This window comes from Rhinopithecus bieti, unplaced genomic scaffold (genome assembly GCF_001698545.2).
Source record: "Rhinopithecus bieti isolate Rb0 unplaced genomic scaffold, ASM169854v2 scaffold_1853, whole genome shotgun sequence".
Lineage (NCBI taxonomy): Eukaryota > Metazoa > Chordata > Mammalia > Primates > Cercopithecidae > Rhinopithecus > Rhinopithecus bieti.
In genome coordinates, this window is record NW_016804151.1 from 1,362,284 (window position 1) to 1,389,059 (window position 26,776).

The 26,776-nt window shown below is 35.7% G+C and overlaps 1 protein-coding gene across 3 annotated transcripts in view; it reads left to right on the top strand.

The window, feature by feature from the left end:
- DNM3 (dynamin 3) overlaps positions 1–26,776 on the top strand; it is a 574,343-nt gene that overhangs the window by 472,482 nt on the left and 75,085 nt on the right. For 2 of the 3 annotated variants that reach the window (XM_017866908.1, XM_017866910.1), the window contains exon 16: positions 1,956–2,067. In XM_017866908.1, the coding sequence (XP_017722397.1) occupies positions 1,956–2,067 (112 nt within the window). Of the gene's footprint in view, positions 1–1,955; positions 2,068–10,339; positions 10,352–26,776 lie in introns of all 3 variants that reach the window. The other variant, XM_017866907.1, reaches the window with a different exon arrangement.

Consider the following 26,776-nt stretch of genomic DNA (forward strand, 5'->3'; position numbering starts at 1 on the left):
ATGCCCTATTTAATAAATGGTGTTGGGAAAACTGGCTAGCCATATGTAGAAAGCTGAAACTGGATCCCTTCCTTATATCTTATACAAAACTTAATTCAAAATGGATTAAATACTTAAATGTTAGACCTAAAACCATAAAAACTCTAAAAGAAAATCTAGGCAATACCATTCAGGACATAGGCATAGGCAAGGACTTCATGACTAAAACACCAAAAGCAATGGCCACAAAAGTCAAAATTGACAAATGGGATCTAATTAAACTAAAGAGCTTCTGTACTACAAAAGAAACTACCATCATACTGAACAGCCAACCTACAGAATGGGAGAAAAATTTTGCAATCTACCCATCTGGCAAAGGGCTAATATCCAGAATCTACAAAGAACTTAAACAAGTTTACAAGAAAAAAACAACCCCATCAAAAAGTGGGCAAAGCATATGAACAGATATTTCTCAAAAGAAGACATTTATGCAGACACATGAAAAAAATGCTCATCATCACTGGTCATGAGGCAATGCAAATCAAAACCACAATGAGATACCACCTCACACCAGTTAGAATGGTGATCAATAAAGTCAGGAATCAACAGATACTGGAGAGGTTGTGGAGAAATAGGAATGCTTTTACATTGTTGGTGGGAGTGTAAACTAGTTCAACCATTGTGGAAGACAGTATGGCAATTCCTCAAGGATCTAGAACTAGAAATACCATTTGACCCAGCCATCCCATTACTGGGTGTATACCCAAAAGATTATAAATCATGCTACTATAAAAACACATGCACACATATGTTTATTGCAGCACTGTTCAGAATAGCAAAGACTTGGAACCAACCCAAATGTCCATCAGTGATAGACTGGATTAAGAAAATGTGGCACATATACACCATAGAATACTATGCAGCCATAAAAAAGGATGAGTTCATGTCATTTGCAAGGACATGGATGAAGCTGGAAACCATCAATCTAAGCAAATTATCACAAGGACAGAAAACCAAACACCGCATGTTCTCACTCATAGGTGGGAACTGAACAATGGAATACTTGGACACAGGGCGGGGAACATCACACACCAGGGCCTGTCATAAGGTGGGGGCTGGGGGAGGGATAGCATGAGGAGAAATACCTAATGTAAATGACGAGTTAATGGGTGCAGCAAACCAACATGGCATATGTGTACCTATGTAACAAACCTGCACGTTGTGCACATGTACCCTAGAACTTAGAGTATAATAATAATAATAATAATAATAATAATAATCTTAAATTAAAAAAAGAAAAGAAGGCTATCTCTAGGCTATGGAAACTGGATAATTGTTACCATTTTAATTCTTTTCTCTACTTTCCAAATATTTAAAAATGGGCATGGATTGCATTTTATGTATTATCAGGAAAAGAAATATAAAAGGAAAATACTGTCCCAGTTATAAATATGCACTTCACTGGCACCTCACCCTATTAAACACTGGTTATCAGTCTTTCCTTTTCACAATTTAATGAGCATTTCTGTTTTGCATCTGGCATTGCCTTTTAGGTTTATAAGATTATTGCCATGCATCTTAAAGTTTTATGAGCTATTTAGTCATTTAGACTCGTAAAATATCTTCAGAGAATTGATCTAGCTGCTGAGCGATAGCAATTCCTTCCCTAGAGCATAAGTTCCAATCAGTTCACACCCAGTGTATAATATTTAATACATTTGTATTTACTTTTTAATTTTGTAGCAGTACAGATAACTCTGAGCTTTGTAATGTGATTTTTTAAAAAAATTATATTGTAAATACGTGTAGAAATTCACTAACTATTTTAAAGTAAGAGTTGTTTTTGTTTTCCTCCAGTGACTGTCAGAAACTGTCCGTTTGGATTGTCACTTATATCATCATCGTCTACAGCAACATAAAATGACTTTGAATTTGGTTCAAACTAAAAGCATGATTTTTTTTTTTTTTAACTCCAGGAATGTATACAAAGACTATCGCTTCCTTGAGCTGGCATGTGATTCCCAGGAGGATGTCGACAGCTGGAAGGCATCTCTACTAAGAGCTGGGGTCTATCCTGATAAATCAGTAGTAAGTTGGATATATCTCTTATTTAAAAATTATTATTAGCTATGCTTAAGAAAATATTAATCCTACATATCATATACTGGAGAAACTAGTTTTCTTACTGACTTAATTAATTTGTCACACTTTTAACTGATGCTTTGTTTACCCTTTTTATATTTTTTAACAATGCTTTTTCCCTATTAGATTTCTATTTGAAGAAGTTAATCAGTATATTTGTTAAAGAAAATGTCCTACTCAGCCATAAAACACAATATATGCAGTCTCAGCCCAATGCAAAGTTTTTTGTTTTATTTTAAAATTTTGTTTTTCTCTATATGCTATTTCATACTTATCATGGTATTAATACAATCAGTATATCATCAGTCATAACAGCAACATTTTGACTTGCTTAAAATATACTCATTTTACTAAAAATCTACCACCTTTCATTATGTCTGTATTCCCTGTATCCATAATTATATCTGTGTGCAAACTCTGTTTAATGTCCTCATGAGTGTGAAAGAACAAAAAGAAATATATTCCTTTTTCCACTTATCTTTATTAATATGCTTCACGTGTCTTTAAGACACTTCTCTCATTCGAGTTAATAAACAGACCTTTTCTTTGTGTTCTTTGGAAAATGTAATATTACACAGTCTAGTCTAAATTTAAACAGAAGTCTCACCCAACATATGTACACCCGCCATTAAACAGACTCTGCCACCGAGTGGACCTCTCCACTTGCTGCTTCCTCCTAAATCTCTAGATTGTCCAGGTTTCTCCCCAGAACTAAAGTACTGAGACTAAGCCTTGGGGATTTACTTCAGCTTAACTCCTGAGGTGCCTACTTGGCTCTCGATCAGTTTATAGGAATGATCATGCATGAGTTGGGTCCTTTTTAGGTTCAAAATAGGGAGAGAGTCTTTTCAAGAGAAAGTCTGAGATATGGGTGAAACATAGGACAATTAAGGTATTTCTAGGGGGGTTTCAGGGCTGACCACATCTCTGGGGTTATATTAAAATTTAATAGAGTTTCAGGGATATGGGATTGAGGACTTGCACCAAAATGTCATCCTCTCTGCTGTTATTTTAACTCACACATAGACCTCTTTACGCCATTCCATGCTATACTTGTCATCCTATACCTGTTTGGCACCTAAAACAATGAACCTCCCACAATATGCTTTGTGCCCTTCAAATGGAAGTTAAACTAGATGCTTTCCTGTCAATAGCCAGGAGTACAGAAGCATTCATATATGATTTTCATAATTGTTGTCGAGTTGTTCCATATTTGCATAGATATGTACCACTCAATACTACATGTGAGAAGTCATTAAACATCACAGTACCACTTTTACTTTTGTTTTTAACTCTATTACTTATTACTCTTCCCTATCCATTGATGGTAATGTGTTTAATTTTACAAATGTTCTATATTAAAAATGTACATGCACCTAATTTTTTATTAATTCATTCCACACAAACCTTTGGAGCATACGCTTTTTGCCAGCTGCCATTCCTGGCACTGGTGATACAGAGGTGAACAATAGCAGTAAGGTTCTGCCCACGCTGAAGCAGACATTAAACAAGGGAGTGAATAATGATAATTGTGCACCATTATTTAAGATAGTGATAAGTTCTATAAAATGTTAAGTAAGTTAAAGGGACAGACAGTGAGAGTAAGGGGCAGGTGAGCTTTGTTTTAGTCAAGGTGATGAGGGAAGGCCTCTTCGAAGAGTTGATATTTGAGCAGGCTCTTTAAAGAAGGGAGGGAGTAAAGGATCTGGAAGTCTGAAGAAGAGCACTCTTGGCAGAGGATAGCCAGTGCGAAACCAAGCTCAGTGTCTTAGAGGAGCACCAAGGCCAGTGTGTCTGGAACACTGTGAGGGAAGACAAAGGTGGTAGTTGGTTAACAAAGAAAGGGGTCAGGGAGCAGGTGATGTAGGCCTTGAAGGAAGGGGCAAGTCTTTTGAATTTTATTCTGAGTGAGATAGAAGTCACTACTAGGTTTCAAGTCACTTAGTGACATAAGATTTATGTATTTAAAAGCTCATTATGGTTGGGAATGATGAGAGGTAGTAAAGCATGTGGGTTCAAGCATGAGGTGTTGTGTCACACCACCTATATTTACATTACAGGTGCTTACTTCCAAGCTGTGAGATCTTGGGCAGGTTACCTGGCCTTTTCACATTTCAAGATTCTTGTTTCTGAGATGAAGATAACAGCAGTCTTTTACAGGGCGGTTGATAGGATTAAATGAGATAATGCAGGGAAAGCATTGAACAGGGCAGGTACACGTAAGCACTACATTTTCATCTATAATTATAATTATTATGATTCTTATTATGAACATTTTCATCAAAACAACTTTCTTTAACAGCTAGGGGAAGGTTGAAATACTGTGAATATTATCCTATAGCCCAGTGAGATTATAAACGCTTTATTATTTTCTGTCTTCCAAATATGCTTGTATGCTTGGTTATTTGTCAGTGTGTGTGTGTGTGTGTGTGCACGTGCATGTGTGTGTCTGCCTTAACATGCAACTATAATGTTTGTGAAAATGTTTTGTTAAGTCATGATTTTGTAAATTAAACCTATTTTAAATGCACTAGACAAGTTTGCTATTTAAACAAAAATAATGCTTAGCCAGGCACGGTGGCACACACCTGTGATCCCAGCTACGAGGGAGGCCAGAAGGATTGCTTGAGCCTGGGAGGTCCAGACTACAGTGTTCATGCCACCTCACTCCAGCCTGGGTGACAGAATGATACCCTGCCTCAAAACAAAACAAAACTTATAATGAGTCTCTTATGAGGGAAAACTGTCCTAGAAAATCAAAGTTATTCATCTCCCAGTAAACTGGCTGGATTTTATGTATTAATAGCTCTACATCAAAAGACAAAGAAATATTTTCTATTTTAATTAGAATACTGAATTTTAAGCAAATCTCATTACATAATCTGTTTTGATTCTTTTATATCATTTTTATTTGTTTGTAAACACATATTTGGTACAATTGCTTAGAAGATTAAGACAAAGGAACTTTTAGTACATACCAAAGGCAACACAGGAAATTAAATTTAGCAGTATGCAATGATGTTGCCTTTTCTCAGTTTTTATCATAAACAATATTTGCATTTCTTATGCACCATGTAGTCCTACAGGTCATATTACGTAATTACTTAACTTTCAGATATTTAAATGGCAATTAACTGATGAAATTAACTAGAATGCTTATCTGAAGTTTCTATTTTGTGAACACTCACTTATATTTGGGGAAGGAAATTATTTTAGGTAGTTATTCCTAATTTAGAATAACCTAATAACAGATGCCTTCATTTATGTAAATTTTTAGAATGTCTAAGTAGTATGATTTTGCTTTCATATCAATAAACCATTGAGTCTACAAATCAGTCAGTTGCTACCCTAATAATGAAACATTTATGTGTCATGCATGGACATGAGTCTAAACTTACAAAGTTCTGCTTTCTCCACAAGATACCTCTATTTTGACTGGAAAAAAATCTCTATACAGATCATTTTTAAAAATTGTGTAAGTTTGACATCATTAGATAAATAGCCATAACCCAAATTTGAATGAAATGCTGTTTTAGACAGATTTTATTTTCTAGTAAGGTTATATATGCACACTTTAAAAAATAACATTCTCACTATATATTTTTATTCATCACGTCCAAGTAATGGAATGGTTTTATGTCACTCAAATCAAAATCTTCTGCTACCCTGTTTCTTTTGTCTCTTAAGTTATTTATCTTGGGGTTTTCCAAAATTTTCTTTCTTTCCTTCCCTTCCATCCCCTTTCCTCCCTTCTTTCTTTCCCTTCATCCATCACTATTATAAAGTGGACTCTACAGATTCAAAGATTAAAAAGATGAAATTCCTACTTAATAGGAATTCTAAGCCTAGTGAAAGAGAAAGATGCAAATAAATGCTCTACAATATGATAAGAACTACAGTGGATATCTATAAAATACAACAGCCCTACTATTTTTCCATATGGATTTTCTAATTACTTTTGCTCTCTTTCACCTTTCTGGATCCAAAGCAAAATGTAGAATTTTTGTCTGAGCAGTGGCATCTATGGCTCTAAATGAGGAGTCCTGGATTCAAGCTACTGACTTGCCTTGTAAATTTACACATAACTTCCTCTGAGCCACAGATTTAGCATTCTACCAGTCACCTGATATTTCTGAGCAGCCACAGTATTTTAAAATTGTATTTAAATCTGAATTTGGATTTAGCAGAATTTTATTTTTTCCATTTCTATTTTCTATGGTCACTCAATTGAAATTACAATCATTGTAAAATTTGATATCATTAAGAAAATATGTAGGACGTTATCCAGTTTCAAAGTAAAGATGTCTCTAATGTAATTCATTAATAGTTGTTTTCACTGATGAAGCTGAAATATAATCAATCTGTATTGTGTGTGTGTGTTTGTGTATCAGTAGTAAGAGGCTACGATTAGACAACTTTTAAAGGATTATTTTATTGACACATGTACATACATTTTTCCTACATATGTGATTATAAATAAATGTGAATTTGATTAAACATCTAAAGAACATGATATAACAAACAACTGACTTTTCTGGCACAGTTTTGTTGGCTTACAATATTTAAATTATATAAAACATGAAAGAATCCCAAATTTAAATTCCTTGAAACATAATGTGTGCCATGGAATGAGGTAGACTTCCAGTCAAATCCACTCACAGTTGAAGCCTTAGCCCGCCATTTACTAGCCATGTGGCTCAGGCAACTTACTTAACCTTCCAATTGTTGATTCTTCTCTAAACTCAACCTAATGCCTTCCTCAGAGTGATTTTATAGGATTAAATGGAGGTTCTTCTGCATCACAACTAGTTCAGTGCCTTCAACTGGGTGAATGTGTTCAATGTCTCATAGCCTTTATTTATTTATTTATTTATTACACTTTAAGTTCTGGGATACATGTGCAGAACGTGCGGGTTTGTTACATAGGTATATATGTGCCATGGTGATTTGCTGTACCCATCAACTAGTCATCTACATTAGGTATTTCTCCTAATGCTATCCCTCCCCTAGCCCTCCACCCCCCCGATAGGCCCCAGTGTGTGATGTTCCCCTCCTTGTTTACACTGTTGATGGGAGTGTAAATTAGTTCAACCATTGTAGAAGATAGTGTGGTAATTCCTCAAGGATCTAGAACCAGAAATACTATTTGACCCAGCAATCCCATTACTGGACATATACCCAAAGGATTATAAATAATTCTACTGTAAAGACACATGTACATGTATGTTTATTGCAACATTGTTCACAAGAGCAAAGACTTGGGACCAACCCAAATGCCCATCAATGATAGACTGGATAAAGAAAATGTGGCACATAAACACCATGGAATACTATGCAGCCATAAAAAAGGATGAGTTTGTGTTGTTTGCAGGGACATGGATGAAGCTGGAAACCTTCATTCTCAGCAAACTAACACAGCAACAGAAAACCAAACACTGCATGTTCTTACTCATAAGTGGGAGTGGAACAATGATATTTTTATTATTTAAAATCATTGTGTCCATGAAGCTGTAATTCCCAATTAAGTATTACTTCCCTTCTCTTACGAAACTATCAATGGGATTTGGGTGTGTGAAGGAGAATTTCCCATCTATTGGCTAAGCAAGCTGAGTTGTTTAAAGGGAGATCTCATGCACTCTGTGGGGACAGGCCAGCCTCCATCAGTCAGTCAGGAGTGAGCAGAGAGGCTGTCGGGAGCTGAGAATTCACAAGCCTGCTCTCAGATGCCCGCCTACTGGTAGGAAATCTGAAACAATGTCCCGGAAACAAATTTGGTGCAAATCCAGTTTTGCGTATTTACTAAGTCTGACACCTCAGAGCTTTTAAAGAGGGTTTATTAGCTGTATATATAAGTGGTCTTCCCCTATCGTGTATTTTTCTTAAGAGATTAAAAATGATGGCAGGAAGTGAATCACCCTGGAACTTCACTATTCCTTCTGAACTCAGGACTCTCCCAGCCATAACTCATGCTCTTAGGTCTGCTTTGCAGATTGAAACCACTTTACAATGCAGTCCTTTTGAAACTTCAGAAATTCCTCTTGGACAAACTCTGAAAGTGAATTTTTCTCTGTGTCAAATAACAGGAGAAAAAGTCTCGACGTTATTGTAGGAGAAGAAGAGGAATGGCCACAGACCTGCATACATATTTATTAAAGTGTTGATGACCCCTCATTTGCATTTTTTCAGCAGTCTAATAATACAAGACTTAAAATGCCCGGTACTTAGCACCCAACACATAACTTTGTTCTTAGCATTTTTAGCAGAACTTAGAAGAGCTGCATGACCAATTCTGAAGTCTTAGTTTTTCTTCAATGAAGTGCTTTCAGGGATCTAAACATAAATTGCTGCCACACAGAGTACTGAAGGGAATTATAAAGCATTTACATTTCACCATTCATGACTGTTACGCCTCTCTCAGAATAGACAGTTGGGAAATGATTGAATGAAACAAGAAATGGCCAAGCCACACCACGTCCTCCGCTTGTGTGTTTCTTGTATTTAAGGATTAAGGCCTCCTACTCTGTGACATCATTGTTGCCACTACAAACAGAACCATCTGCCATCGAGTGGGGAAGCCAGTCATTCCCTAATGTGCAAAAATACTTGGTTGAACTCCTGAAACTTATTTGGTAGATCAAAAGCTGCACTGCTGTGGAATGCAATAAACTCCATCTGTTTGAGGTATTTTCAGCAATATTGCACTTCTTTGGAGAACCAGGGTCCCATTATTCTCTAAAATAGACTTTTATTCCTGGTAAAATTCCTGGTGGGGATCTTTATTGCCTTATTGAACAGTTGACATCATTTTTAAAAAGGACTCTTTTTTTCCCTTCATTCATTCTTATGCCATTATTTATGTCTCAGATAAGCCAGTGTGTTAACGGTTATATCATGGCAACTCACAATGCCAAGAAACTTCTCTTCACTGTTTTATCAGTGTCTTTAAATTTATGTTTTCTTTATTAAATATGATGGTCCCTGGACTGGGCATTTCCCTAGATCATGAATTGGCATTGTTCTCCAGAAAACATACTCTCCTGGGATCATTACCTTATTGCTCTCCAGAAAATATCTGTATATATTATTTCCCCCTCTGCATCCTCAACTTAAAACTAAATGCCAGATCTGCAGCCAGACCTGTGACTCCACCCGGTTCTAGATCTCCGCAGATGCACACACTTTACTCACAGCTCTCTTCCACCCTGTGTCTCAGCGAGAAATTCCTTCTGGGCCCCTTGTGAGAAGAGTTCAGATCTGTTCCCGGCCCATATCCCATCACGTCTCCCCCACAGGATCTGACCTTGTGAGGACTCGGGCTGCCCCGGGAGTAATGAATCACCGTCTTATTTTTTTAGGCCATATGTGAGTTAAATTGTTTGATATAAATCATACTCTTGCAGCTCAGGGTTGAAACAGGAGAGCCATTTGCCCTGCCGCCTGCTGCTCGCGGTTCTGTGTCTTTACCCAGAGAGTCGCTTTTAGAAATGACTACATTTTTGTGACTAACCTTTCCAGACCCATTTCTTGAGTGTGGACTCATGTTTGTTTTGGCAGCATCCCCACTATACAGTCCTTGCTTCCCATGCCAACCTAAGGCAAAACTCATAATTTACAAAATAAAGGAATGGTCCAGATGGAGGTCGTAACTTGGTCTGCTTACCCTGTCTCCCCAGAACCACCCACTCCTTTCCTCTGCTCTCTTTTCCTTTTTTTTTTTTTTCTTTTTTCCACCTTCTTTGAAACCAAGGATGCAGTGTTTGTTTAAAAATGCACTGGCTGATGAAATTTTCCACTGCTTGGCATGTTGGAGGAGGAGCTGTCAGGAAAGGGCAAGCCGGCACACAAAATGCTCTGCCTTTCATGCTAACAGTTCACTTATTACTGATTCTAACCAATTCTTTCTGGCCACGTTCCCATACCCCAAGTATTCCAAATAGAAAGAAAGGGGGAACTGTCATAATTTTCTGCTGTTATAAACATATGATTTCATGTAACCTATGTGGATTCTCTGACTTGTCCATGAGCTCCGGATGCTGTATGTGTATGTATGAGATGTCAGTGAATAGTGAAATCATTTGCTTTGATTTCACTCTAGCAAGAAAAACCTCATCATTTTATGTTTTTAATATCCAGAGAAAGAAGAAAAAACCCTCATAAATTTAAAATAAATTTCTGTTTAACATATTTCTCTTTCTTTTCCTTGCGGCTACACACACAGGGGAACAACAAAGTAAGTTATTTGTCCTCTTGCAGCTCTTCTGTGCCCCCAGCCCCTGCTCCGCTCCTGCATGTCTTGACAATAGTGTTGCTGTGCATGCTGGAATGACTGTCATCTGTTACAGTGCATGAATTATATGGGGTGTGCAAATTTAGGGGAAAATGTGCATTTGCACTACCATAATGGCTGTTCTGTTTTGACTTTTGGGAAGGGAAGCATTCTATCCCTTCAGGGTTGGTTATTGGCCAGTTCAGAGAGGTTGACATTATAAGGAAAGAGCTCCCACACTGAGAGCAAGGATTTTGAAGATTTAATAATGAGGACTCTTCTGCAGAAAGGGTAGAGCAATCTGATGAAATTCAGTGCAGCTGAAGTTTTTGACTAAAACTCAAAGCTCTTATGTTAATGTGCAGTTACAAAAACCCCAAACTGGAGTCTTAAATAGCAGTATGGCTGGCTTTGTTGACGAAACTGAACTAGATCAGTGTTCTGGCTTTGAAGGTGCCTTAAAATGGATGGAGGAGGGTGGGGTCAACATTTCACTTGGCTTCTGTGCCCTTGATGTCTTCCAGCTGGATGGAAGCAGGCGGGTGTGGGGAATGCAGGGGGTGGCCGAAATGTGTATGATAGCTTTGTGAAACCAGGCGACATACAGGAATGGTGGAAATTATTCTAATATTGTCATATAGATCGATGAGCAATTTAATAGTTTATAGAGTTGCTAGTTTGTTTAAATTTTAATTCAACTTTTCCAAAAGATTAGAACTATTTCTCACTTATATTAGAAATATAATAGTAATGTAGTTTGAGAAGATGGTCTCACATTTAGCTGGGTGATTTGTTTTCTCATTTTTTCTATGGAGATACATTAGTGCTTCATCCTACCAGGTGGCCCACTTAAAATGGGCCTCATTGAATACAATAAGAATTGAAAAGAATCTGTTATATAAGAGTTGGCCGGCATATTCAAACCAGCTGGAATTCATTAAAATTTCTGTTCATAAGCCATACATATAGAATGTAAAACAAATGTGGGAAATCTTTTGCAGTTTAATTTGATAGAATGTGCTATTATGGGATAAGTTGACATAGATGGTTGGTATTGAAAATGTGTTGCTTTATAAATTTATATCTTGATATAACTGCTTATAACCCAAGTAATAACATTTAATAAAGTTAAAGTATTACCAGAAAAGCACAAGACAGGCATTTGTGAAGGAGCAAAGAGGTGAACTCAGCCGACTTATAGTGTGAATTTTAAAAACAGCAGGTGACTTTTGAAATTGATTAAAGATTTCTTCCACAAAGTAATGGCTGATATTTATAACTACCACTCTTTGAAAAGACATTTGGAAAAAATATAAAACAATATTTTAGTTCTTATACCATAAAATATATTTCAATTATTGAATAGTGCGTATGTCTAATCCTGGTCATTTGTATTGCACCAAGTCTCTGTCTGAAATTTCTTTTTCTGCATTTCTTTTTCTTCTTCTTCTTTTTTTTTTGAGACAGAGTCTCGCTCTGTCACCCAGGCTGGAGTGCAGTGGCACAATCTTGGCTCACTGCAAGCTCCACCTCCCGGGTTCACGCCATTCTCCTGCCTCAGCCTCCCGAGTAGCTGGGACTAAAGGCGCCTGTCACCACGCCCTGATAATTTTTTGTACTTTTAGTAGAGACGAGGTTTCACCGTGTTTGCCAGGATAGTCTTCATCTCCCGACCTCGTGATCCACCCGCCTCGGCCTCCCAAAGTGCTGGGATTACAGGCGTGAGCCACCGCGCCCGGCCTGTGCTGCATTTCTTATTTGCAAGCAAAACAAAGCAAAACTTTAAAAAGTACCCTGGACTAATTGTGAGTGCACTAATAGGGAGCCTGTGCATGTTGAAGACCAGGGAGCCAGCTGCTGACATTTGGGGGAGGTGCTAACTCTCAGACCACTCAAGAAGCATTTAGGATTTGTCTCTTTCACTAGTGGATTCACTGATGAGTTAAGAATGTTTGTAAAATTTATCCCCCCTCCCCGACACACACACAAAAAGAAACCCTCTTCTTCTTACCAGAAGCCATCCATTTGTTGTGTCCTATTTGATTAAGTTTTTCTGGATAAAATATTCAGTTTAATACAGTTTACTGATTTTCAAGTCACTAAATACAATGAGAAAATTCAAAAATTTTAAATTACGGTTCATTAAGGGTTTCCCTAGGATGATGCAGAAGGCTCTTCAGGTTCTCCAGGTGCCCTCAGTTACCATCTGTAGCTGAACACTTGCGCGTGTGCTGTGAGGACAGCTTTGGGTGCTAGTTAGAGGGCTAATGTTAGTTGAAGGGTATCAAAGATACAAGCACTTACTGTTTTGATTTTGAATTAAAGAGTGAGTACTTTGGAGGTGCTGGTATTTATTGCCCCATGCCTTACTTTTAATTGTTATGAATAAGTGATAGTTTGTGGAAAATATAATGCTTATACTTTTTAAATATCATTATACCGACCATAGACTCTGGCACACACAAACACACACACACACACACACACTCTTCAAATCACAAACAGCACATCTGCATGTTATTTTCCTGTAGCTTAGAATTTCAGTATAAATGGAAAACACTGGAATACAAGCTGTGCTGTCTCCGGAGTATAGATCTGGATTCTTCAAAAGGAGAATATGAGATTCCTTTTTCCTCCCATGCTGGAATGCTTGTACTGAGTTGTCCCCAAGGCAACATACCTGAATTGTTGCCTGCCATATACGTGAGCCAGCTGTAAACTGTGACTCATTTTAGACTTGCAAAGGCTAATTGTTTATCTAGTGCATGGTATTTTATTATTTATTGCTATTAAACAGACTCTAAATAAAATGTTTTTTTAGATGAGCAGGATAGATTCATCTTTCTACATACATTAAGTGTAGTGCACACACATGTGCACATATACATATAACCTGGGGTATATGGAACAATCCTGCTGTTTGTTTTCTCAATGACAGCCAAATTGATCTGCTTCATTCATCTTTAAACTATATTTAAAGTTAGGGAGCTAATCCTCTAAACTCCAAGAAAACTAACTTCTACAATAGATGTGCATTTAGATTCACATTATGAATGCTTGATGGAACACAACATCTAGGTTCACATTCTTCCTGTACAATCATATGTATGTTGTTATTTCTCCTTGAAAAGCAAATTTTCCTTTTGTGAGGAGATCACAGTTGCTCAGGAAAAATTTTCCTTCCAGGCCTATTACTTATTTTTCCCTTTGAAAATGTTTTCCTGTTGGCATAGTGATTTCCTAAATTGCTCAGGGTAGAGTCTATCTCCTCCTAAGATGGGTTTCCCTGGACCACAGATTCCAAGTCAATGTCTTCACTAGAAAGACCAGAATCCAGGACACCCTGAGTCAGCTCTGGGAATGTGAACAAATATATACAGAAAAAGGGAGGTTATTTTGTTTTTTAAACTTGTTTCTTGAGTACAAATGTAAATCAGAATGTTATTTTCAGAATGGAAAGCTTAGGTAAAGAATTAATCTCCATGTTGTGTCTTAGAGACAAGCCATTTGATTTCCTTCTTGAATGTGATGGCTTCTCTTGGTGGACAATTTTAGAAATTTAATAGACTTTTAATTTAATTTTTTATTAAATACCTGGAGTTTCAATTAAATATTTTTGATACTAAATTGGGCAAGTTAAAGGTAGAAAAAATCTTAACATGTAAGGAATAAAATATACAAAAGCTCTAAAATTTTGTAATGATGTTGGTATAGATACACAAATGAAAACTAAAACGAATCCTAGATTCAGAAATCAATGCTTCAGAAAGTTTCAGGTTACAAGGAAAAGCCACATGTAACCTTGTGCCTTATGAATCTTTTGTTGCTTTTAAAAAAGAAATGTATAATCACTTAACTTCAGTATTGTTAAACTAAAGGACTCTTATATTTTCCCCCACAGAATTTAAGGCTGACTGTATTGCTTAGAGAGAAGGATCATTTTAAAGAAGAAATAGAACAGAAACATGCTAAAACAGAATTTTAAAATTACTAATTAAATTCTAGTTAGGCTAAAAGCAAAAATTTTATACACATCGGAGGGCCTTGATATTTAGGAAAAGAAGAATGAAAGGAAAATCAGATGAAGAACTGTTTTTACAACATTTAAGAAACACTTTGTCTAGTGATTTCCTAACACATTCAGCAAGGCCAGTGGACAAGGTCAGCCTTCATTCGTAGGAAAAGTGGTTATCACTGGGAGTGATTATTTTGGTGATCCGTTGGATTCTAGCACTCATTTGCAAAGATAAAATTTACCAAATCAAATGGTACCAAAGTATATATATATTGAAGAGCACAGATATTAAATCCATATTAATTAGTTATGCCTCTTTACACCAAACCCTCAACTCCTAAATTATTGTCCTTGGTCGTGTGTGAGAGAATATAGATAGCCACTGAAAACTCATCCTCACAGTGTGAAAATGTCTTTCTGATGATGTGTGTTATAATCATGGTGAATGAAACGAGCAGAGAATACAGTGTCACAATGTACATTTTTTTGTATTATTTAAAATGCATGACCAAAAGTCAGAACACTCTAAGCAATTTAGGTATGGTCAGCTCAATTATTTTATTTCAATAATGTTTGTGCTTTCCCTGATTTTCTTAGAAAAGTTTAGCCAATACATGCCCTGGGGTCTAAGGAACACCCCCACCCCCGCCACCTGGTTGACTAAATTTATGCATAACCAATAAGGACATCATTAGAGTTAAAAGAAAGGATGAAAATTCCCTAGCCTCAAAGTGTTATTTTAGTTCCATGTGAATATAAAAAAAAATCATTGTCTCTCAATCATTGCATCATCAATAAACCTTTGCTTCTGTTTTTGGCAAATCAACCTTAAAAGAGCATTGTTAAAGCCTTATTTTTGAATCTCCTCACTTTAATAGTAACCTGTTGGGAGAAGGGGCAGTTTAATTGAGGGTAGAAAACTTCTAGAAGCAAATTGGAATCTATATTATGTTCCCAGATTTATTGATCATGCTAAATAGACTCTGTAGAGAAGCAAGAATTGATCTGCTGCTACTTAGAAAGCTTATAGTAGGTGATAGGGTCATTAGGGCTTGTTTATATATTTTTATTTTCTCTGTTGGGTTGAAAATGAAGTGATGTCTCTCTAGTTAATAGGAAATAATATTTAGGACTTCATAGCTATTTCGACATATTTGCTCTCACATATTGTAGTGTACACACCCCGGTATTGTAGACATCTCCTTTCTGCATGCTTCATGATATTTTTAATGGAACTGGTTTAACACTGCTCCAAAACAGAAGTCATTCATACCTGTTTTGAAAGCATGATATCTGGATAAAGAAAATGTGGCACATATGCACCATGGAATAGTATGCAGCCACAAAAAAGAATGAGATCACATCCTTCACAGCAATATGGATGGAGCTGGAGGCCATTATTCTAAGTGAATTAATGCAGGAACAGAAAACCAAATACAAAATACAATATGTTCTCACTTGTAAGTGGGAGCTGAACATTAAGATCACATGGACACAAAGAAGGGAGCAACAGACACCAGGGCCTACTTGAGAGTGGAGTGTGAGAGGAGGGAGAAGATCAAAAAATTTCCTATCAGGTACTATGGTTATTACCTGGGTGATGAAATAATCTGCACACCAAACCCTGTGACATGCAATTAACCTGTATAACAAACCTGCATATCTACCCCCGAGCCTAAAATAAAAGTTAAACAAAAAGAAAACATGTTATCATGAAGTTGCATTTATTTATGTATTTATTTATTTATTTATTTATTTATTTATTTATTTATTTATAGAGACAGGGTCTCACTATGTTGCCCAGGCTGGTCTTGGGCTCAAGCAATCCTCCTGCCTTGGCCTCCCAAAGTGCTGGGATTACAGGTGTGACTCATCGTGCCTGGCTGATTTTAAACATTACCTTGTGATAAGCATTGTTTTGAAATTTAAACCCTTACAGAGTATTTGTATTAAAAGTAAGAATTTGTGTTTTGTTTTAATGTTAATGTGGTGATGGTAGTGTATGGTAAAGTGACTCAGAATCATTACAGTAGGGAGGGTTTAAAAGCCTTCTATCTATCTTTGGCAGATCAACTGAGCAAAAACCAAGATAAAAAAGGATATGAATGGTATAAGAAATAAGTTAGATTCAAAAGATATATACGTGCATATTTAAAGGATATATAAATATTGAATGTCTGGTAAAATACAGAAAACTAGAGCTGTATAGAAAATTTTAAATGTAAAAACCTATCTATTTACAAGTGAAAAAATACATTCTAAAATAGATCCAATGGAAATTACTATTTAACTTACAGACTATTTGGAATATAATAATAGCGAAAACACTATACAGGATACAACCAATACTATACAAAGAGAAAAATGAATTTGAAAATGAATTATTTGTTTAATGGAAGTCAATAAAATTAGAAGATTGGAAAGAGAGCAACTGCAGCCTGATGAAAGAAAGAAATTCATTAAGTAAAATTAATGAATTAAAAAATAGCAAAAGAAAATAAGAAAGCTTAAACTACATACAAATTTAAAGCTTTTGTATGAGACAGTAGAGTTAAAAGGCAAAGGACAAACTAGTAAAATACTTGAAGCATATATAACAAAGGATTGAATATTCTCAGAGTAGAATTATTCCTATTCATTTATTTAAAAAGCTAAAACAAAAAAGCAAAACAAAGCAAAGAACACTACCTACTAGGAAAAAAGGAAGGGGGCCAAATCAATAGAGCATTCATTTAGAAGCCCTCCCAGCCCCTGCAAAAGCACTAATTAATATAGGACAAAAAGGTTCAATTTCACCAGGAACCAAGAAGTGTAAATTAAAACAGCCAGCCAAACATCATGATTGGGCTTCCAGATAAGGAGATATGAGAAAGAAGGTCGTGTGGTAGGTGGTAATGAGGAGGCAGTCCTCCTTGTGTACTACACTTGTTGCCGACTCTGTGTGTAGCCTCCCTGGAGGCCAGCTTGAGAATCTGCATTAAATGCCTTGGTTAGGTTCAAACCTTATGGCTCAACAATTCCACTCTTAAAAGTTTATTTTTATCAAATGATTCCATAATTGTTCCAAGAAATTTGTTCAAAGATGATTTTGAAACATTGTTCTTAATTACCAATGTTTTAAAACAGCATTAATATCCATCATAGAAAATTGGTTGAATAGTATATGGTATATTAATTCAACAAAATGCTATGAAGCAAATCATTTTATCTTTAAAACATAAAGATATATATATAGAGAGAGAGAGAAATTTTCATAATAAATTAACGAAATATTGTGCATGCCATAGGTAGCATAATTCCATTTTACTTAAAAAATTTTACATCGGATGAGATATATACATATAGTTTGCACATAGAAAACTACCTGTTGTGTACTACGCTCACTACCAGGGTACAAAACATCCATGTAACAAACCTGCACATATACCCCATGTATCTAAAATAAAAGTTGAAATTTTAAAAATAAAGAAATTCTGGTGCAGAATTTACGCCAAAATTTTAACAGCACAGGCCATTTTAATTTGTGATCCTGTATTGTTTTCTAATTTTTATGTGATAACCATCTTTTGTATAACTTTCAAAAAAAAGTTTTGAAATACACAAAATATGAAAAGAGGAAGATACTTAAATGGAAGATGCTGAGACAGAAAGAAAAGTATAAAATGGTGAAAACAGAGTATCTAGGAGGAGAAATATGTACCATAAAAGAAATAGATTAAACTTTAAAAGAAGATAGATTAACTTTTATATGAATGTCAAAGATACATGTGGAAATTAACTTTAAAGTGGAAACTAAGCATCTGAGACTCTACAAGCTTGACATAATTATGTAATCAGGTTTATTATGATTATTTTTATTGTGATTATACAGATTTTGTTACCTCTTTTCCCTTTACTCTCCCTGTGCAAATATGTTTTTTCCTCACTGAATTGCATATTGTTGAAGGACCATGTTAGGAGTCTCCAAATGCTCACATTCCCTCATTCATTACCTATTGCTTTCAATCGTGTCTTTCTTTCAAATGCTCAAATTCCATGAGATGAAACCTCCCCATCTTCCTGGACCAATCGTTCTTCCTTAATTTCCAGTTTCCTACCTGTCAGCACTGTTGCCTACTATGACTGTGTTGTGTGTAATGTACAAATACTGCATACTGTCTTAAGATTATCAGTGAGCCATTTCATGACCTAATTTCTGGCTCTTGATTTTTCTGCTGTTTTAAAAATCTCATTGAGGTTTAAAGATAACATATAATATTAGGCTAGCAGAATAATTATGTAAAATTTAAATTTAAAAGTCAATTCATTTGCCTTGAACCCATTTATTTATATAATTAAATGTATACTCTTAATGTTGAAAAGCAGGATGACAATTGAAATACCAAGATCAGAGTTAGAGTCCCACTAAGAAATGCTCCCTTTAGGAAAAACAGTTTCTTTTGGTTTCACCCATGAGCAGCACTTAGTATACGTTTGCTAGGCACGCCACCAGACACCTCCAGTGAAACAAGAGCAGAAAGGCTTAGGGGTATAAAGTGTCTGATTCCTATGTAGTGTATTTAAGCACAAAGAGACTAAGGCTGATAGTAGTAAAAGCCAGTGACTTAATCTGACTCTAAAGAATAAACAGGGTTTAGAAACAAATTAAAATTAAAGAAAACATTTTGAATACATATAACAGAAAAAAAGTTACTGTTTTATTATTGTCAAAGTTTAATGGGTTCTTACAAATTAATAAGGAAAGAAAAAACGGGGAAGTGGTGTTTAGATGGCAAGTCAGAAGGCTGCTGTGTCAGTTCAGGAGAGAGATGATGATGGCTTGGGTTAGGGCCACAGCAGTGGAAATAGTGAGAAGCAGTTGAATTCAGTATATATTTTGTAGAGCCAATCTTTTGAATTACTGATGGATTTGATATGAAAAAATGAGAGAAAGGGCAAAAGAAAAAAAAGATTATTGGGTCTTAGACAAGGGGTATGTGTTAGTGCCATTTAGTAACGTAAGGAAAGGAGAAAGTGGAATGGAACATTTAGTTTTAACAATGCTAAAGTTTGGGATGCCTAGTACACATGAGTTTCTAGTCAGGATAGAGTAAGCTATAATGCTGTAACAAACAACTCCTCAAATCTCAGTAGCCTCAAACTACAAGATTTATTTCTTGCTCAAGCTGCATATTCATCTAAACATTCATCATCAAGTTGGCTGGGGCTCTTCTTTTTCACTTTTTTCTGGAGACGGAGTCTCACTCTGTCACTGAGGCTGGAGTACAGTAGTGTGAGTTCAGCTCACTGTAACCTCTGCCTTCCGAGGTAAAGCAATTCTCCTGCCTCGCATCCTGATTAGCTGGGACTACAGACGCATGCTGCCACACACAGCTAATGTTTTGTATTTTAATACAGATGGGATTTCACTGTGTTGTCCAGGCTAGTCTTGAACTCCTGAGCTCAGGCAATCGCCCACCTTGGCCTCCCAAAGTGCTAGGATTACAGGCGTGAGCCACTGTGCCCAGCCAGCTGGGACTTTTCTCTTTGTTATTCTCACTACAGGACCCAGGCCAGTAGGATTATTGCCTATCACTACGGCAGACAAAATGAATGAGTAGAGAATCACACACTGGCTGTTAATGCTTCAAACTGAAAGTAACATGTTATTTCCATACTCCTTTCATTGTCTAAGGCAAGCCACATGGCTACACCTAAATTCAAATGGACAGGAATTACAATCCTACTAAGTGCCTTGAAGGAGATCCAGATATTTGGATGACTATCTCACTATCCAAATGGCGACATCTTCTAGGCAGTTACATATGTAAATCTAGAGTTCAAGGAAGGTGTTTGCAGACAGAGATTTAGAAGTTGTTAGGTATTTAAAATCTTGGCACGTAGGAAGAAAGTCCAGAAACTGAAAACAGAGAGCTGAGGACAAAATATCTATCCCTTAAAAATATATTAGAAGACGAGAAACCAGCAAAACAGGCTGAAAACAAACAGGGGTGTGTGTGTATGTTTGTGTATGTATATGTATATGTGTACAAGTGTTTCTGTATTTATGTGAGCATATAAACAGGCATAAAAATGGGTTTGAAGAAATGGGATTATTGTGAATTTTTTAGACACTCATTTGTTAATTTATTTGTTACTGCATCCATGTATTATTAATTGGAAATCTAATAAGTTAAGAAAAAATTGTTATACTAAAAGTGTGTGGGAGAAGGTGGAGGGGGAGCAGCAACATTTAAGTAGATTGAACAAGTGAGTATGAGGCACTTGTAGGAAGCTAGAAGACCAGGTGAGCATATGCCTAGACCCAGTTAGTAATGATTATAATTGCATAGAAGCCATACACCTGCATATTAAAATTAAGCAATCTGAATAGATGGAGCAGGCAGACAAATATCCCAGAACAAAACCAAAAATAAGTCACTTATGTAGGACCCTATTTTTTTAAGGAAACTATAAGCAAAGAACTAGCACATTTTAACTTAAAACTATAGTTTTTTCTAAAGCATTTTCATTTTGTTTGTCATGCCTCAACGTGATGCATATTATCTTAATTCAAAGGTAAAAAAGGTTTTTTTTAATTATTGGAATTTGCAGAATCTGGTAAACAAAGTTGTAAAAAAAAATAGTATTTAAATAAGGGTTTAGAAAATACATTCAGTTGCATCCCAACTAACTGAGTTATCCCTAAATTAGAATAGGCTAATATTATTTAGGGATATCTAACTGTGAAACGAAAGGATATTAAAGACCAACTTTGCATAATGACAACACACATTCTTCAACATAAAATATTATTGACTATGAATTGAAGAAAAGTTCTGATTGAGACATTTTAATTTTCTTTTCTCAAGTAATTAGCCATTAGTATCATAAATTTTCTCATTTTGTATCACAAGGACTTTAAAGAGAATTGGTGACACTTCCAGGGATTAGGTCAAAATAAAATTTTTAACTAAAGATCAAAGAGCAAAATAGAGCGTTAAGAAAGGATCAGCTTTTTGAAATATTTCTATCACTGCAATTAACCTCTCAGGTAAGAAACTGAAAAGATATATAGATGCACCTTGACTTATGATGCAGTTACTTCCCAACAAACCCATTGTAAGTAGGAGAGTGTACTGAATGGATATCACTTTTACACCATCTTAAAGTCAAAAAATTTTAAGTGGAGGCATCATAAATTGGAGACTGTCTATATATTATTTCCACATAGACCAGTGATTCTCAACCAGGGGTGACTTTTCTCTACAGGGAACTTCTGGTAATATCTGAAGACATTTTTGATTGTCAGACTGGGGAGTTAGAACTGGCATTTAGTGGGTTGAAGCCAGAGGTGACGCTCAACATCCTTTGATGCACAGGACATCCTCTACAACAAAGAATTATCCCATCAAATGTGTCAATAGTGTCAAAGTTGATAAACCCTGATCTTACTTAAAATAAGTATACAAGATACTCCTATCCCCAAACAGCCTATGAAGATTTGGACCTGTGTCCTTCATTAACGGATCTCAATTCACTTAGGATTGGATGAAGAATTGGAATCTGTTCAGTCTGCAGACTCTGGCTATGTGCAGTCCACACTTTCCATCACGTTTCAGTAGTGACTGCTTCATATGAAAAGTTTGACTTAGGAAGTATGACAATAACCAAACAGATTTTCATACTTGGCCACAAGGTCAAGGACTGTGCATGTTACAAAGAATTGCCTTTACCCACACTTTTTTGGAAACATATGTCTTTCATTAAATAAAGAAAACTAATTTTTATAAATTTGGGTAACTTTTATGTGCTTCCTCTAAAAGCCTATTTCAAAATTGGAATTCCACTAAAACATAAAAAAGTAAAATATTTCTGTATTTGAGCATGAGAACAAGATACAAAAATAGACTCATTAAGGAACAGTTAAAATCTGAGTCTTTATCAAGAGAAACTTTTCTAATTTTCCAACCTTAAAATCATAATTCTTTCCTTTCCATGTGGCCCAATAACTTGACTCATGGATTGTCAAACAGAAACTTTTTTGACTAGGGTCTGCCAAACAAGATTTTTTTAAAGTCACTTTTATATAGATAAGACAGTTGAAGCTAGACTCAAAGATACAGCTACCACATCAATTTCAGCCCATTTAGAGGTAGAGTTTTTCAGGAACAAAAGCATAAAGTTTTATACTTTGATTTTCTTCAAATGTGACAAAATTACTGAAATCAATGATAGAAGCCAAGTCTTATGAAAGCTATTAAAAATTTTACATTTCCAATTCATGTGAAGTGCTGAGAGGGTTGTAATTATGATGAATTATAGAGGTATAAAAAGCCTAAAATGCATAATATCATTTATAGAATATAAGACACGTGCTTTCATATGTTCATTGCAGCACTATTCACAAATAGAAAGAAGATACGGAATCAACCTAGGTGCCCATAAATGGCATACCACATTTTCTTTATCCATATATGCCATGGAATAATATGCAGCCATAGAAAAAGAGCGGCATCATGTCCTTTGCAGCAACAAGGATGCAGATGGAGGCTCTTATCCTAATCAAATTAACGCAGAAATAGAAATCCAAATATCACATGTTCCCACTTATAAGTGGGAGCTAAACACTGAGTACACATGGATATAGAGAAGAGAACAATAGACACTGGGGACTACTGGAGAGGGGAGGGAAAGAGGGGACGGGGACTGAAAAATTACCTGTTGGGCACTATGCTCATTACCTGGGTGACAGGATCATTTGTACCCCAAACCTCAGCATCACATAATATACTCATGTAACAAACCTGCACATTTACCCCCTGAATCCAAAATAAAACTGAAGTTAAAAAGGAGGAAACGAGAATACAAATATCACATCTGAGAGTGGTAAACATCCAAATTTCAGCTTGAATTCTATTGAATTATAAGAGATGGCGTGGTGGTTGTGGTCTAGGAAGAGGTCTTTAATGAAGATATTGTATACAACTGCTTAACAAATAAGAAGACCTCCCAAAGAGCAAAACAACACTGCCCCTGAAAACAAAAGAAAACTAAAGCACAGTATTGAAAGTTTTCGTACCAGTCAGAGAACATTAGGCACAGATTTGGCAGAAAACAGGATTTTCTATGTTGGTAATTTGAGTGATATTCTACTCTCTGTTACATTTGTTGGTTTATTATTTATTGGTTTATTGTCTGTCTTCGTAATTGTACTTCAGACTCTGTGAAAACACCATACCCTTTCTGTTATATAAGTTTTGCTATATAACAAAACTTCTTGTATAATAAGTTTTGTTACATAGCAAATTTTATACTTTTTGTATAAGTTTTGTTAGCTTATTATATCCCTAGTACTTGAATAGGTTGTCCTATTTATTTACTACCTACCATAATAGGTAGTAAATATTTTGAAATGACTCAATAAATGAAGATAAATGATGGAATAAATGAGTTGGAAACTATAAATGTAGGCATAGTTTTGAAGGGCTAGAGTAGGTGGCAGAGCAAAGGAAGGAAAATCAGGGGAAATGTAGGAAAGGAGGAGGAAAAGATAGTGGCATTGAGAGGAGGAATAACTCTGAAATCTTTAGCCATTAACCCAGTCAGCATGATTGACTCACTTCAAGTTACTGTAACCAGTTCTCCAACATACACTGAAATTTTTACATTGCTAGACTATTTACACTCCTCATTCTTTAGGGCTATGCACAATAATGTGCTAATAGAATAAATTACTAGCTTTGTTTTTCAATATGTATTCTTTAAATCTGATTAAGCTTAACTCTCAGCTGTCAACACATTTTATACCATGGGAAAAAGAGTGAACTACTTATATTTTAATTTTTTTTTCAAAATAGGGATAACAAGTTTATTATAGAAAGGAAAGCCCTCAGAGCTGCTGTTTCATCACTCTTTCTCCGTGCACTCCCGGGTCAGGCAGTGGTTCTGACCATCCCTTCAGCATATATTTAGGACTTTGCTTTATTAGTTATTTCTTTATTTCCATGCTCTTGGACTTTAGTCCCTCTCTTTCTAGTGACTTTTTCTCTTCTTCCTATGAATACATGCACACACACACACACACACACACACACACACATATATATAGGCAGAGGAGAAAAATACATGTGTTTGTATGTATTATATATACATACATAATACATATGTATCTACATATAATATATACACACATATGTATCCATATATAATATATAACATATATGTATATAATATGGTACATGTGAATATTTATGTATATATAATATATATGCACATATTTATGTATGTATATGTATGCACACATAATATTTAGTATGTATATATAATACATATATAAGCTTTTCTTTTTTCTACTTTTGCTTCCCATTCAAAAATTGTTTATCTCTTTCTCATCACCACTAAGTATCTTTAAATTAGCTCACTTTATTCTCACAACAATACAAGAAGGCAAGGGTTCTCAACTAGAGACATTTAGCAATCTCTAAAGACATATTTGATTGTCACAACTGGGTTGGGAGTGCTACTATCTAGTGGGTATAGGCCAGAGATGCTGCTAAACACCCTATAAGGCATGGAACAGCCCTCCTCACAAAGAATTATCCTGTCTAAAATGTCAGTAGTACTACTGTTGAGAATCTCCATTTTAGAGATAAAGAGCATGAAGCCTGGCAAAGTTAGCAAACTGGCCAAAGGTCACACATCTAATAAGTGAAGGCATCAGGATTTGATAAAACCCAGGGTTAAGTCTAGTGTTAATGCACTTTCTAATGTTTATACTCAATTTCAATCTAATTTATTATTGTCTACAAATTGAGGATAAACATCTTTATGCATAATTTCTCATCTACATTTCTGATTATTTCCTTAGGGTAGATTTATAGAAGTGAAAAGTATCACAGGAAATGCATAAAGGTTTTCTATCATTATAAATTATACATATACATTATATAGATAATTTATATCTTACATTTCTAAAAATTATTACTACAAATTATAAAGTTTTTGATTCATGTCATCAGTTTACTTTCCTTAAATCTGGAGCTGGTTCACATCCCTGACATCTTACCTAACTGCAGCCTACAATGACTACTATTGTTTTCTTTTACCTTCTTATTTAATCCTTGACAGTTTGATCATTTGTCTTTTCCTTTAAAAAAAAAAAAAAAAAAAAATCCCTCCTCTTAGATAATCATCTTCTTTAACTGCAACTGCAAACCTATTGACTCTCTAATTAGAAGGATAAGGGAATGCAGAGTTTTAAAGTGCCAGTCTGAGCTCAAATCCCAGCTCTGCTGCTAACTAGTTAGTTGGGTGACTTTGTGCAAGTGACTCTGATCCTCTATCCTCATTCATTAAATGGAGCTTGATAACAATCTACCTCATGAAGACTAAATGAGTTAATGTTTGTGAAATATGTAGAATAGTGCAAGGAACAAACTTAATTCTCAAAATGTATTGGCCATCTTCCATTATTCCATTATTTTTTGCACTTGCAGAGTACAAAACTTCAGAGGTTATCAAAATTACAGGGACTTGGGAAGGATGTGATTCAAAAGCTGAATTTCTGGTAAACCCAGACTTAGGGCATGATTCTCACTATTACATCAATGTGCTTCACAGTAAAACCAAAGGCTATGGGTTTAAAAATTCTCCTCAATGGTAACGGGAGGAAAATAGTCATAGCTTTTGTAATTTACACTCTGGCTGCTGTTAGTACCTAGCACAGTAATTTCAAAACTTTAGAGGTTATCAAAATTACTCTGGCAGTTTGTTTAAAACGAATACTCCCAGGCCATATTCCCAGATATTCAAATTCAGAAGACTTGGGATTAGCCCAGGAGTTTGCATTTTTAATTAGCAACTTGGCTATGTCTGATGCAGGGCAGATGGCCCACTTTGAGAAAACTTGAGCTAGTGGGCGCTCATGGTCTCTTCCCTATTCTTCAACACGGTTCCCAACTGAACACGGATACTGTGCTACAAGATGGTGATAGGTGTGGTTTTTTTTAAAAAGTGTGTTTTAGAAAAGTTGTTTGCAGGGTGTTTTCATCTTTGTCAAAGTGCCTTCTGTGATTCTGGATCCAATAGTTTTTCTGACTCCCAATATTATCCTCATTCTCCAAATATCACCTCTTTTCCAAGCTTACCATTTACCAAGGACTTTAGTAAGGCCCTGATAGGCATCATTAGGGCTACCTATTGCTGAGTTATTTATTGCCTGACTTTTACATTCAGAATTTGTTCATGGCCTGCCATCTTACTCTAGTGTTCCCTAAACACTATATTCTCATATACCCTACTACTAAACCAGTTCCACAGAGATTACAGATTACACATCTCAGTCCTTCTCTGCTGTTATATTTTCTTAGATGAAAGTTCTATATAGCAGTGCT